The sequence below is a fragment of the Marmota monax genome, unplaced genomic scaffold (assembly GCF_021218885.2).
Source record: "Marmota monax isolate L192 unplaced genomic scaffold, Marmota_monax_Labrador192_F-V1.1 WCK01_AAM20220418_F8-fsc00219, whole genome shotgun sequence".
NCBI lineage: Eukaryota > Metazoa > Chordata > Mammalia > Rodentia > Sciuridae > Marmota > Marmota monax.
The window spans coordinates 2,178,961-2,193,155 of NW_026692081.1; the positions used below are offsets into that span (position 1 = coordinate 2,178,961).

Consider the following 14,195-nt stretch of genomic DNA (forward strand, 5'->3'; position numbering starts at 1 on the left):
ATGACATCAGGACTGTCTCTAATTTCTGACGTCTAGAGAAGAAGACAAAGGCAGCCTTCTCCAGCATTCCAATTATTGCTGAAAACAAATCAAGTCTTTTTGCTGCTCCTTCTTTATACTCTTGGAACCTACACAAGAATATAAGCCCCTTTCATAAAAGCAAAAACCAGATCGCCAGGGCTGTTGTCAGAGGAAGGCCTCCTAGTAGGAAGATGCTACAGGATCCAACTCATATTCCTGTCACCTTCCTCTTGGGTGGCAGGGGCTGGGGGAGACTCTTGTCTTGATAATCATTCCTACATCCACCAGGCCACATGTGGGATGACGATGTTGCAACCTTCAACACTGTCACAGGTGTGCAGCAGGATCCCCCTTCCACATGCAGCACAGTCCATCTGTAAGCCAGCTTTCCATTGCTGGGAAGAAAGTACCTGAGATAATCAATTTTCAAGGAGGAAAGACTTATTTTGGCTCATAGTTTCAGTCTATGGTCAGCTTTTGAGCCTGTCTCCAGGGAGAACATCATTGTGGAAGCACATTGTGGAGCAAAGCTGCTCATCTCATGGCAGATGAGCATCAGGGCGAGAGGGGTGGGGGGAGGAAGGGAGGGAGGGAGGGAAAGAAGGGGCTGGGTCTTAAGGGCATGCCCTCAGTGACCTGTCTTCCTCCCTAGGTCCCACTTCCTAAAGGTTCTACCACCCTCTGTAGTGACACAGGTTTGTGAATCATGGGCCTTTGGAGGCTCACGGAATATTCAAATTATATCATCGTTTGAGGATGAGGATGATGGGGACAAAAGAAATACCAAAAGAAACATAAATGTACGAAATATTGTTTACCATCTATGGCCTGTTCTGGGATGCTCACAGATCTCATTTCAGATAAATGGTGGGGGAAAGATGGTTGCCCAAGTTTTCTCCTTGCTCTGATTGGCTGAACACCCTGCACTGGGCAACGCACACCAACTTAGTCAGAAAAGGAACACAGTAAGGTACCCACAAGTTAGGTCATTGGAGGTGGTGTATGTGAAACTCCTTGGCTTCCTTCCCTGCATAATCATGGTCCCAAAGACAAAGAACAACTGGAGAAGATGTTGAAGAAGTCCCCCCCCCCCCAGTCTTCTGGTTACACCAGAGAGGGAGACTCCTCACAGATAAGCAAAACATTGAGCTGGAGTTTATTCCTCTCCCACTGTTCTTATTTCTTCTGCTTGGACTAGTGTGAAATAAGGGCACAGAGGATTTTTAATGTTTGTTGATTATCCGCTATGTGTAAGTCTGGTATAGGCAATAGGTAATATCATCTTGATTTTATACAGGAGGAATCTGAAATTTGAGATTAAATCAACTGCCTGAAGACAGCTAAAAATTAGTAGACTCAGGACTGAGCAAAGCTGTCCATTTTCAGTGCCCTTGGCCTTCCCATGACATAAGCATGAATAATACAGATTGCTCTCATATATCTTTCATGTTCTCATCTTTGGCAAAGAATATTATAAGTTGAGAACTTCTATGGATGTGTGTCTTCCTGTGCTGAAACCTAATCCCAAGTGGCAGTTTTGTTGCTCGTGGCAAAGGACTGGGGGCATGATGAGGCTATGAGGCAGGAGCCTTTATGAATGGTGAATGGGATAAGCAGTTCCAGAGATCCCCCACCCCTCTGCCAAGTGAGGTTACAGCGAGAGGACAGGAACTGAACCAGGAAGCAGGCCTTTGCTAGACACTAACACCTTGATCTTGGAATTTCCAGCCTCTAGGACTCTGAGAAGTAAATATTTGTTATTTACAAGCCATCCAGTCTATGCTGGGTGCTTTTTTGTTTTTAAATAGCAGCCTAAATGGACTGAGGCAAAAATTCAAACTACTAAGGATCATCTTAGTAAGAAATGCTTGGTTAATTAGGTAGAAAGGCTAGCATAGTGCAAATCAGGAGACTACCGAAGGACCTCTCTCCCTCCTACTAAGTGACAGAGGGAAGGAAGATTTCTGATTTACTACAAGGTATTCTAAATAGCAGACGACTTTCTGTGGAAGAAGATGCCGTCACCATGTAGACAGAGGCAGAGGAGGAGGAGGTGCCAGCAGAACTGAATTTCTTTCCTCTGATGCCAGAGAAAATATTGAAGTAGGACTGGCATTATTGGTGATCGACTGGGTCATTTTCTTCTCCAGGTCCTCAAGGTCCTACTTCACACAAGATGCACATTGAGTTTTCGTTATTGTAACAAATACCTGAAATAATAACTTATAAAGAGAAAACCGTTATTTTGGCTTATAGTGTTACAGTTTTCAGTCTAACACTGGTTGGCCCTGTTGCTTTTGGCCTATGGGAAGAAGGCACATCATGGCAGAAGTGTGTGGTAGAGCAAAGCCATTTGCCTCATGATAGGAAGTGAAAGAAAAAGGAAGCGAATGGGCAAGGGTCCCACTCTCTCCTTTCGATATTAAACTCCCAAAGATTGGAAGTGCTTTCACTAGGCCTCACCTTTAGCAGGTTCCACCACCTCTGATAGTGCCAATCTGGAACCAAGCCTTTAACACACATCTTCTGGGAACAGTCCAGATCTAGGGTGGAGACTCTGGCATGGCTTTTCTCCAGGATGGTTGTTGGTTCACACCCCCATCTGCCCCCAGCCCCTCCTGATCTCCTTCTGAGCTTACTGTGCCATGGAGCTCCTCTGAGGAGCAGCTCTTCCCTCCCCAGCTGCCTTTTGTGCACAGGCTGTCTCCATCTTCTCTGATTTGTTTTCTCCATCCATCAATCTCACAGCCTTCTTTTATTTCAGAAATTACTCAACATTTTTGTTCTTGCACTGTCTTGCTTTGACAGCTGTCACAGATTTCTTGAAGTTTAGTGAAATTTGAGAAGGACAGAAAAAAGTGAGCACTCTACCATCTCAAGTCTCATGACCTTTGATTTGCAAATGACCCCTGCTCCCATTTTACTGAAGTAAGTTGACCTGATGAGATGCCCCCACCCCCTGCCACCTGGCTGCAATGCCTGCCAAGTGGCTAGACCTCTTCCATTTTATTTCCTGTCCCCATGACAAGAGTTTTGAATGAGATTTTTTATTTGCCAAATCTGTCCTTGTAATATACTCCTGTCAAGTAAAACAGTAGTACTCCCATGCACGTAACAAATTAAACTGGTAAATTCTTTTCCCCAAAATTTATAGCTAAGTGCTGAAGAGTTAACAGAAAATCTTGTAAATAGGGAGCCTATTGCTTTCTTCCAGACAGCCCAGGGGTGCAGTGCTGGTGTGGAATTATGAGCTGGGCACATCTGTAGAGGTGTCAAGGAGTTTCTGAAGAAGACCTGAGGCTGGACCACTTCCCAGCTGAGGTGAAATGTTTAAGAAATCTCTCAGATGATGAAGACACCTGGGTTCTGCTGCAGATAACACCTCAGAGGAGCTTCAGGGGAAAGTATGTCTGGATTAGTGGCCAGATCTGAACTATGGGTAGAAGGCTGGGCCCAGCACAAATCACCCAGGACAGCACTGGAGTGGAGTCTGGCATGGGAAGTTTGGAGGAGACACACATCCATCCATCCATAGAAAAGCCGCCCATACCAACTTGGAGACATACCTGTACTCTAAGGGCTGAGTGAGACCTCAGGGTCCCATGGGACATTGGGCCTGAGAGGAATATAATACTTTCCTGTTAATATGGGTGGCTGGGAACTCAGGCAGTGCTATTGGATCTGCATTGTCCCCTAAAGGAAGGCATGTTGAAGGATTGGTCCCCAGCCCGTGACATTATTGGGACATGGTGGAACTTTTAGGAGGTAGGGCCTAGTTGAAGGAACTTAGGTCACTGGCTGTATGCCCTTAAGGGAATTTTAAGACTTGGGCTCCTCCTTCTTTTTTTGATTCCCAGCTACCTTGAAGTGAACAGACCTCCTCTGTCACATGCTTCTGCCATAATGTACTGTGCTACCACAGGCCCAAAGCAACAAGGCCAAGTGACTATAAACTGAATCCTTGGAAACTGTGAGGCAAAATAAATCTTTGCTCCGTTAAAGTTGATTATCTCAGGTATTTTGTCATAGTGACAGTTGAGTAACAAAGGCAGGGTTTGGGAAAAGTAGACTGGTATTGTCTCCAGGACTAATGAAAAGGGAGAGGTGAAACTCAGCCATCGAGGACTAATTTTTAAGCTCAAATTGGGACTATTTCCTTATTCTAAGGTCAAAATAATTATCATGTTTTAAAATACAGCATATAAAAATATCAGAGAAAGCACAATAGTTGTTAAAAATAATTTTTAATCATAAATGTAGCTGTAGAATCTAGGTAGTAAGCTTAGGATTGTTCACTATATTTTTTTTCCAGTTTTTCTGTATGTTTTAAAATTTTCATGGCAAAATGTCTAGAAATGGGAAAATACATTTTGAGGAACCCATGGTGCCACTGTCAGGATTCCAGACTAAGCCCACATGCTCTGGGGCTAACATGTTTAGAAACTGACATTTCAGTTAATCCTCATAGACATTCTTTTTCGTTTTTTGAGAATGAGGTCTCAATATGTTGCTGCTTGAACTCCTGGGCTCAATCAGTCCCCCCTGCCTCAGCTTACTGAGTTGAATGCTGCTGTGCCTAGTTATGTTTGTGTATTTTTTGGGATGGGGGTGGGGGTGAATACTAAGGATTGAATCCAGGGGTGTTTAATCCCTCAGTCATATCCCCAGCCCTTTTCTTTCTTTTTTTTTTTTTTAATTTTAAAAGTTAAGTTACTTGGGCCTTGGTAAGTTGCTGAGGCTGGACTTGAACTTGCAGTCTTCCTTCTTCAGCCTCCCAAGTGGTTGGGATTATAGGCATGTGTCACTGAGTCCAGCACCTGTTTAGTCTTAAGGTCATTTTATATCCACACATTACTTTGGGGCAGCCCCTATACCCCAAGTTAGATTTATCATGAAATGGGTCATTTTACATCACCCTTTAAAGATAAATACACCAGTATAATAATATAAGGAAAAACTAAGGAGACCTTTAAAACTGTTATATGGTGCCACTGCAGCTTAACTATAGAAGTTATATCCTTAGGTAGTATCTATGAGAGAAGTACAATTTTTAACCATGTAGAGTGGAATTTTAAAGTGAAGGCAGACTTACCTAAGGAGAATATATTCATTGATAATAATACCTAATTTCCGGTTCTTCCTTGAATAGGCGCATCATCCACCCTCACCCCCACCGCACATGGCTGAACTCATGACTCGCCACACATCCTTTCCCATTAGAAACTTCGTTTCTACACTCTTTCCTACTCCCCAGCAAAAGAACCACAGTACATGCCCAAATTTATTTTTTATTGTGCATACATAGGAAATAGGACCCTATCAAAAGAGAACAAAAAAGGACGTGAGCCAAGTGTTGCAAAGGAAAAGCATGCACAGGTCTGCCTAAAGTTTACTCCTAACCACCCACTCTACAGGACTTCAACGCACCAGGAGCTGGAATCAGTCTAAGAAGTGGTCACCAACCACCAGCAGCACAAAGGAAATGAGAGTGGCCAGGAAATGTCAGCAGAAGTGGAACTTCCATGGACAGTGTCAGTGCTCAATGCACAGGAGTCTAACCCAGGTTCAATGGGAAACAAATCTTACATGAACATGGGAATATAAAATTGTTGAGCCCTCCCAGTTGTTGAAAAAGATAAACAAAATTTAGTTGTGGGCACTGGGTGCCTCACTCAGCTGCACTCTGATCCAATTCCAGGGACAGTGCTGAGTGCTTCTTTATTTAAAAAAAAAAAAAAAAAAAAAAAAGTAATGGGAGAAATTGAAAATGTAAAACAAATGACCTGGAGGAAGAGGAATTGTTTGGACCCATGTAGTTGTCTCAGTTGTAAACAGCAGACATTGTGCTTTGTTGCTTCATTGAAATCGAGGACTTGAGCATGGGGAGGTATTGCAGTCAAGGACAGGAGGTCAGAGGTCACACAGGGTGGCAAGGGTCAAAGACACAGGCAGCATCATCTGTGTCCATAGATTGGTCCCCAGGGTGTTGGTTTTGGTCCCAGGCACTTCCCGTGGAATTCCCTGGAGGTCCCCACATTCTCTGTCCTTAGAGTAAGTCCGCACAGTTACTTGAGCCCCACTGCTTTTCCTCACCCTTCATCTCACATAAATACCCCAGCAGAGCAAAGAAACTGTGCTTCTTGATCTGGGGGAATGAAAACCATCCCACATCTGCTCCTGAGAGACATCTTGATGCACAAAGTTCAATGAGTAGCAATTTCTTAAGAGGCTTTAACTAGGTCAATTAAAAAATAAGCAACACCCCCCACCAGCCCCATTCCCCATGATACTACACACAGAGTAATCTAGGTATCTTTGCTACGCAGCTTTGCTCTTAGTACACACGACACGGGCAGGTCTCAATCTGGGTTTAAATACATGTCAACACTGCTAACTACGCAGAGGAACAGAACTCCCTGCTATCTGTCAACAAAACCTGCAACTACTATAAGACCCTGGGGTAAGATAGGATTCTCCTCTGGGGATTTGCATTTTTAACATCTTCTTTATTCTATTTTTGATCACATGGTCAGTAAATGAAATCAGTACTTTTCCCATCTTTCTCAGTAAGCTCCCTATCTTCAGAGCCCAGCACACTACCTCTCAGATCAGACACAGCTGCCGCCCGCTCTGGTTCAACAAGTCTGGCTGTGCCTTGCTGGGCATGTTGGCTGTTTTTTCTCCCTCTGAAGGTTGATGTGATTTCTCAGCCAGATGTGTCCTTCTGCTTTGAAAGTGCCCATCAAATCCACCCACAGCTGCCTTGGGGAAGGATGCAAGAGCCCTCTGGGCACTGGCATCCAAGGAGGACACACTGCCTATCTGATCTCAAAGGACAGGACACTACATATGTACTTCCAAGAATGCACTAAAAACGGGGATATATTTTTCTCCCCAAGTCAGAACAAGAGCTTACAAAATGAAATGTCCCAGTTTGGAGCAGGGATCAATTTCCCATAAATTTAAATAACTTTATTGATCTTCAGATAACCGCAGACATCCAACATGAGCCTGATTCAGATCCATCTGGAGGTGGAAGCGGCAGCACTCGGCTGTTCCTTGTTTAGGCAGAAGGAAGCCTATCTTCAGGATATGAGAGAGAAAAAAAAGTGTCAAGAGTCTTTTTCCCCCTTGCACATTTCTCCAACAGCTTCTGGAAGAGGAAAAATGGGCTTTGATGGCTGGCAGCCACCCTGCCCAACCTCATCTGGCTTCAGGGGCTGTGCTGCCTGCTGCCTGCAGGACTCGCCTGGGCTGGCTCCTCCATCGGTCCCTCTCACAGGCTGGCTCTGCCTTCCTCTTCCTTTTAGTCTCTCCTGAAGATCTGGCCACACCACCCAAGAGTGTTAACCCTTGGGGCTGTTGCCACACTGCTAGAGAGCACAGATTACATTAGAAACAGAAGCAACAGAGGAGACACAGTGTGAATTCAAATATTGTCCTCCACGGAAAACTTGAAAGGGAGCTGTGCTTGCTTTGAAGATATCAAAGAGGAGTTTGCCCTTGGACCGTCCCTGGAAGTGAACTTCAATGGGGATGGGAACATCCATGGGGATGGGAAGGGCCTGGTGAAGAGCCCCGTCCCACCTCTCCACCTCCCAGGAGCATTCTCTTGCTACTTGTCCTTCACCACCTGTTCATACGGGGGTGGGGGCGTGTTGCAGTAGGAAGGAGGGGGTGGGTAGGCTGTGCCTCCCTGGGGTGAATTGGGTTGGACCTGGAAAGCCATTGCCATGGTATTCCCGACAGGATTCACTCCTAGTCCTCCAGGGTCAGTGTAATATGGCGGCCCCGGCTGCTGGGCTCCTGAAAGACAGACAATCATATGTAAGCACAAAAGAGAAAATCCTTGGCTAGGGGTATAGCTCAATATCATTTACTCAACTGACGTACATCTAGTACTCTATATGCTCAGAGAGAGGGGGCATCTGGTATATGGTAATAAACAAGAGCAACACATGGGGCCCCATCCTCATGGGCCTCAACTCCACTGGAGGGGGACATTGACAAGTGACACATAAACTGTGACAGCATGGGTAAGTTATAAGGAAGCATGACAGAAGGAGGCGATATTGGTGGAGGCTCAGGTTTCTCTAATCCGAAACCAAATGCTGATCTTCGAAGAGCTAGTGAAGCATGTGCTAAAAGATCAGGGATTGAGAGGGCTATTGTACACCTTAGGAGGTAAACGGGTCACAGTAAGGTATAGGACATGTTCCCTCATTGCAAGAAGAACTGGAACATCGGTTTCCCAACTCCTAGCACAGGATTAACACAGGCAGCCCCATCAACCCTGTGAATACACAGTTTGCTAGTGACTATTTCTAATGTAAGATTTCCATTTTTCCCTGCCTGCGTTCGCATTTTATGGGAGCAAGGACTATCTACCTGTTATCTAGCAGAGCCCAAGTTCATAGTCAGGAGAAAACCTACAGGGCACATGCCGATGGCAGGACATCCCCTGGATGCTGCCACAGATTTTCTTCTCCAAGCCTGAGGATCTAAAATGCTGGCTGACACCCCAGCCTGGGTACGGTATATCGCTGTCTGGAGAAGGTAACAGCAGCAAACAGGCTGGTCACCCTGCCCCAAACTGGTCCTAACTTAGAGAGCTGGTGTTCAAGAGCCTGGTTTTAGTTCTGATTACTTTGATCATGTGGATAACAATATAGATATAATTACAGAATTAAGAAATCAAACTAGAAATTTTGTGGGTGCAGTCTGGTCTCTTTGAATGAGGCTTTATTTAAGGCAGGGAGATTTCCAAGTATCAGAGAAGCTGTCCCTGTGTAAATATTGTGTAGGGTTTTTTTTAAAGGGCAAATATCCCTCTGATCATTTAACTGAATAAAAGAGATGATTTCTACAAAGATGCCCATCAAAGTATGTGAGATGTCCCAAACCTCCCAAGCTGGCATTCTGTAGATCTCAGACATCTACAAATGTGCTGAAATAGAGAATGTGGAACAAAAACACAGGCCAAACATATATCTAGGGTGTCATCAAGAATGGCAGGCAACCAGAGCCACCTTTATCAAGGACGGTCTCATCCTGCACTGGTATGACCCCACGAATGGCACATGCTCCCACTGGTATATCTCATCAGCTGCCTTTGGATGTGTTACTAGCCATGACCATGAGTTTCTCAAGGGCAGAGATTATAATTTATTTATATCTGTATATTTTATTTATATCTGTATAATTTATTTATATCTATATTTTTGTATCATTAAAAAGTTAGTGATTTGAAAAAATAGGCCATTGTAATACTCTGGACTTTGAATATTTTTCAGAAGAAATAGAGAGGGCAAGAAAGATAATGGGAAGGGCTAACCAAGGACTTAACCTGGGGCTACCTCAATGTGGAATGCCAGGATGGAGACATGATCTAAAAAGAAAGGACCTTGATTTCTGGTCTCAAAGAGGCAGTTCACCAATACACGAGAAGGGCAGGACAGATGAAAAATTCCACACTGGTTCTGTCAAGGTCAAGGCAGCACTGGAGCTTTTGGTAAAAATGTGCAAAGACACAGGTATGGATTAAAAGCACTACAGAAGTGTATAGGGAGGGATAAAAGATGACAACTGAGGTGAAAGTTGTGGGAAAGATTAACATTCAAGACAGGAAAAGAACATAAAATATTTAAGGTTCATGAGAAGGATGTAAAAGCAACCAAGAAGAAATGGTAAAAAGTAGGAAACCAGGCATTATGTCAGGGAAGCAGATGGAAAGGGGAATTTTTAAGGCAGAAATGACCAGCATGCTTCAAGATCAAAGAAAGGTCAAAGAAGAATTTAAAATTGGCAATAGATGGGTATTTGGGGATTCTTGTGTGCTTTACTCAATAGAGCACAGACACAGACCTGCCCCCTCCCCGACTAAGCACAGTAGAACAAAAGCAATTCAGGGATAAGGGGTTATGAGTAGATAAGATAGGTGACGGTTAAACAAGGACAATGCATTGTTAGGATGGGAAATGTATGAGTATGTTTACAGGGTATAGGACAGATATATAGGAGAGAGAGAAAATGCATTTTTGGGAAGAATATAAGCTCATGAGTGCAGCACTGGAATCCATCTGCACAAAGCTCTTGGACCCCATTGCTGAGCCCAGACCCTGCTGTACTGGAAGATGCTGAATACATTTCAAATGGGTAGAGAATCTGCATAGGGTATGGTCTGGAGAAGAACAGGTTGAGCCCAGGGGAGCCCACAGTGTGCAGGAGGAAGAATGATGTACTCAGAGCAGACAGCCTCTATCTGGAGTGGAAGTAGGTGCCAGATTATTCATTTGTTGACCACGAGAGGGCAAAGAACAAACAGATTTGTGCAGTCCTCAGAGAAGAAGGGAAGAGTACATAATGGTCACAAATGTTTACCAAAAAAAAAAAAAAAAAAAGTGATCAGGAGCAACAGCCAACTGGAATGAGATTCCACATGAAAGGGACATTCTGCACGGGGGTGATACATACCCAGGAACCAAGGGACACCACCATCTTCCCTATAGGACATATATTCTGAGAGAAAAGAATTAGCACTTCAGTTTTTAAAGTCTGTGGCAGATAGTTTGGTTATAGAAAATATATAGAGCATTGTGTGAAGAAGTTGGAGTTACAGAGACTGTTTCCCTGGGAGACAAAGGGGAAAGGATTGGGAAAGGGGTTTGAGACAAGGGCAGAGCATGCTGCCCCATCTGTTCCTCACAGAGTAAGTGTCCATAATCTTAACCTGTTTTGCATAGTACTGCAGGGACAGGATACAGATTGTGGGAGATGTTGGGAGTGAGATTTAGTGACGTCCAAGGTCACACACCAGTATTTGAATCCAGCAGTGGATGAAACCAGATTCTTCCACTGTCACATGGATTTCTCATAAAAGGATGGTGAAGTGGGTGAAGCAGCCCAGGCCAGAGAGGGAGAGAGGGTGAAGAACTAGAGAAGTCTGCAGACGCATTCAAAGATTAGGGCTGACTGTGGACTGTGTGACCCCAGCACGCTTATCCACGGCCCATAATGTCCCCAGAAGATGCTCAAGTTTTTTTTTTTTTTCCATCAGTACTATTGTCTGTTTCCTCATTTTGAGTTTTGCATGATTTGGGAGGGAACTCCAGGTTCAGCAAGGACTGATAAGAATATGTTAAGGAAGTTAATGGACAATGGCCTTCCTAAGTGGGACTCTTCCACCATTGGCCTTGCCAAAGGGATAGCCAGGCAACTCTCCTTCCTGGAACTGACTGCTACTTTTGACCACGGTTGACTGCCCAGACACCAGGGAAGAGAAGGTGGGTTAATCTGCTCCCGGGATGTGAAGAATCTGGATGGCAGCAGAGGACTGGATGAAAACAGGAAAAGGAAGAGGCAGCCTGAGAGGGCATGGGGCACATGAGCGAGGGAGAGGTACCAGCCCAAAGCTGTACCAATTCTCAATGGAGCTCCTATTCCCTTAGGTTTCACCTGTCTTTACAACTAGCCCCGCTCTAAGTTAGTGTGTGATTTTTCACTCTCCAATCTACCCATGTACTCAGTTTGAATCAGGGTCCACCTCCTGACTTTCTGCATCTGTCTCCTGTTGCCCAGGCTGCACCTGAAGATTGAGGCAGGTACTCAACACATCACAGGAGACACTTGAATGCTTCTCTTCCCCCATCACTTGGCCAGCTCATCTTCCTATGCACAGCCCCATTCTTGGTGGTGACACCATATTTACCCAGTTACTCATGGGGCTATTTGAGGGATAAAGACTTTCCACAGTCAAGTTCCTGTCCACTTCAGAGTTGAGTCTTACTTTTCATGGTCCTTCTTTATAACCTAACACTCCTCAAATTGCCTGTAGCCTGTTTGCCCTCCAGGCCTCACTAGAAAGCACCTCATGAGGGCTCAACACCCAACTGCTCCTCCCTCCTGGAATGCCAGTCCCCCCCTGCACATTCCTTCTCCCCAACTTCCCATCAAGCTATTTCTCATTTACCTTTTATGTCCCAGCTCAGAATCACCAACTCCAAGAAGTAACCTCGTACTGTCTATGACCCGCTTCCTGGCTGGAGCAGGTACCCAGCACATCTGGAACAACCTATTTATGTCATACCACCACAGTCCAGTATGATCTTCTGAGCTTTCAACACATGAGAATAGGACAGGATATATCCTGGTTCCCTCAGAGCCAGAACAGCACCTGGCATATGGCAGATGTTCTATAAATATAGAGGATGAATGAAAAAGGGATGAAAAGTGATTTGGATTTGGGCTTTTGTCTCTGCTGTATTGTGCTGGGCACACTTGATAGTTCTTGAGACACACCTGCTGCTATGACAGGAGGAACTGGCTCCCATCTATACCAAGCCTGTTGCTCCCAAGGACCAGAGGAGTTCAAGGAGTCACCCCATCTCCCCATCATGGATAAGGGTGGGGAAGACTGTGGTCTTTGTACCAGAGATGTTGCTTGGACTGTGTCTATAGTATCCCTGCAGTACAGCCACTCACTCATACTGGAGTCATGACTCATGGATTTTGCAGGAGTGGCAAGATGGGATTAAAATATTTGAACATGGAGAAACACTTGGAATACAAAAGAAACAGAACAGATAGGAGGTGGGTAAATTATGTATTTGTCAAGAACATGAACCCTTTACTGAAAAAATTCAGCAGCCATGGGGATAGAACATGCTGAAATGCTGGAAAACCTGTAATTGAAGATAGAGGGCAGCAGAAACAGATGCTGTCCCCCTGGGGTAAGCAGCTGAGGGATCCTCAGCCAGAGGTGGGCAATAAGGCAAGAAGATAATCAGCTCAGACACAGGCAGTGGCTCTTCAAGAAGATGTTCATGATCCAGGGATTGACCCGATTTCTTCTCGTTTGACTAAAAGTAGAACTCTGGACAAGACACTGGCCAAGTTTACCATTCAGGTCCCACTGAATGGAGAGAAGATGGACCTAGTTCTTGCTTAGGCAGAGAGACTCATTTAGAAGTAAAGGCAGGAAACCTTCATTGCATGTGTAAAACCCATGGAGATAGGGCCAGTGAGGCCTCTAGGTTTCAGAGAGTGCATTTCAAAGACATTCCCCCAAACAGAAATGATTCTGTGGCACATAACTCTGGAACCAACAGCACCTTAAAAATCACCTTTAGTCAACTCCATATCACAAGAAAAGGAAGGTAAGAACAAAAACTTGAACAATTTCAAATTAAGCCCATGTATTGATTCTAAAGGACAAAATTGTATAGTGAGGTTAATGCCAGAGACAAATACAACTGTCACGAAAATAAAGTCCCAGGGATCTGAAGCATGGAGAAAGACTAGACAAAAACAGGTCCCTATTGTTTGCTTGGAAAGTAAGATAAATGGCAAAGAGAAGGGCCTCAAATCTTATTTTTTGATAAAGAGAAGAATAGTTTGAAAACTGAAGGAAAGAAAATGGGTGAGGGAAAATAAAAGACTCACCCAACTAAGAACTGATTGGTTTGCGGGAGAGCATTCAGATTGCCTTTAACAAAGTGCCTCTCAGAGCAGGAAGGAAGGACAAGAACCAGTACTTAGTGAAGGTCCTACTTGCTAAGGACAGTCTCTTGACAAATACAAGTGTCTCACAGGTATCATGTCATTCAGACCTATATAGTAATATGAGATTCCTATTACTTAGTCCCATCTCACAGAGTCAAAAGCTGAAGCACAAATAAATTTCACAACTTGCCCAAAGCAGTCTTCTTCCACTGGGCATTGCTGTGTCTGTAAGAACCAAGGCAGCCATCCTTCAGCCAGGGAGGAGACTAGTGAGTGAAGAGCTGGGGCAGTCAGCATGGACAGATGGAGGGAACTGGGGGCACTGAAAATGCTGCTAAGCCATGGGGTTAGATCAGGAGCCTTATTCTTTTTGACTTTTGATCACAAGAAATAAGTCTTCCTTATTTCTCATACTAGCTGAATTGGGGTATCTGTTACTTGTAGCCCAAAGCATCTAAACTAATTCTCTCAGAGAATATTTTCATTATCAGTTGACAAATTTCCCCCTTTCTAACTGGTCCCTTTCTTTCCTCTAAGCCTTGTATTTTGATCTGGTTTTATGTTATATCTATTAATGTTTACAAAACTGTCTCAACTATTAATAATGTTTTTCATTTCATTGAAATCTCAAGAATTTTCTTACCTGTATTGAAATACTGTTTCCAAACATAGAT

At 44.2% G+C, this 14,195-nt stretch overlaps 2 protein-coding genes across 3 annotated transcripts in view; one reads left to right on the forward strand and one right to left on the reverse strand.

Moving 5' to 3' along the window:
• Lancl2 (LanC like glutathione S-transferase 2) overlaps positions 1–14,195 on the forward strand; it is a 103,095-nt gene that overhangs the window by 77,363 nt on the left and 11,537 nt on the right. The gene's annotated exons all lie outside the window — the stretch shown is intronic.
• The window catches only part of Vopp1 (VOPP1 WW domain binding protein), a 99,204-nt gene continuing 90,302 nt past the window's right edge, over positions 5,294–14,195 (reverse strand). For both annotated transcript variants that reach the window (XM_058584806.1, XM_046460401.1), the window contains exon 5: positions 5,294–7,827. In XM_058584806.1, the coding sequence (XP_058440789.1) occupies positions 7,637–7,827 (191 nt within the window). In that variant the 3' untranslated portion in view covers positions 5,294–7,636. The remainder of the gene's footprint in view (positions 7,828–14,195) is intronic.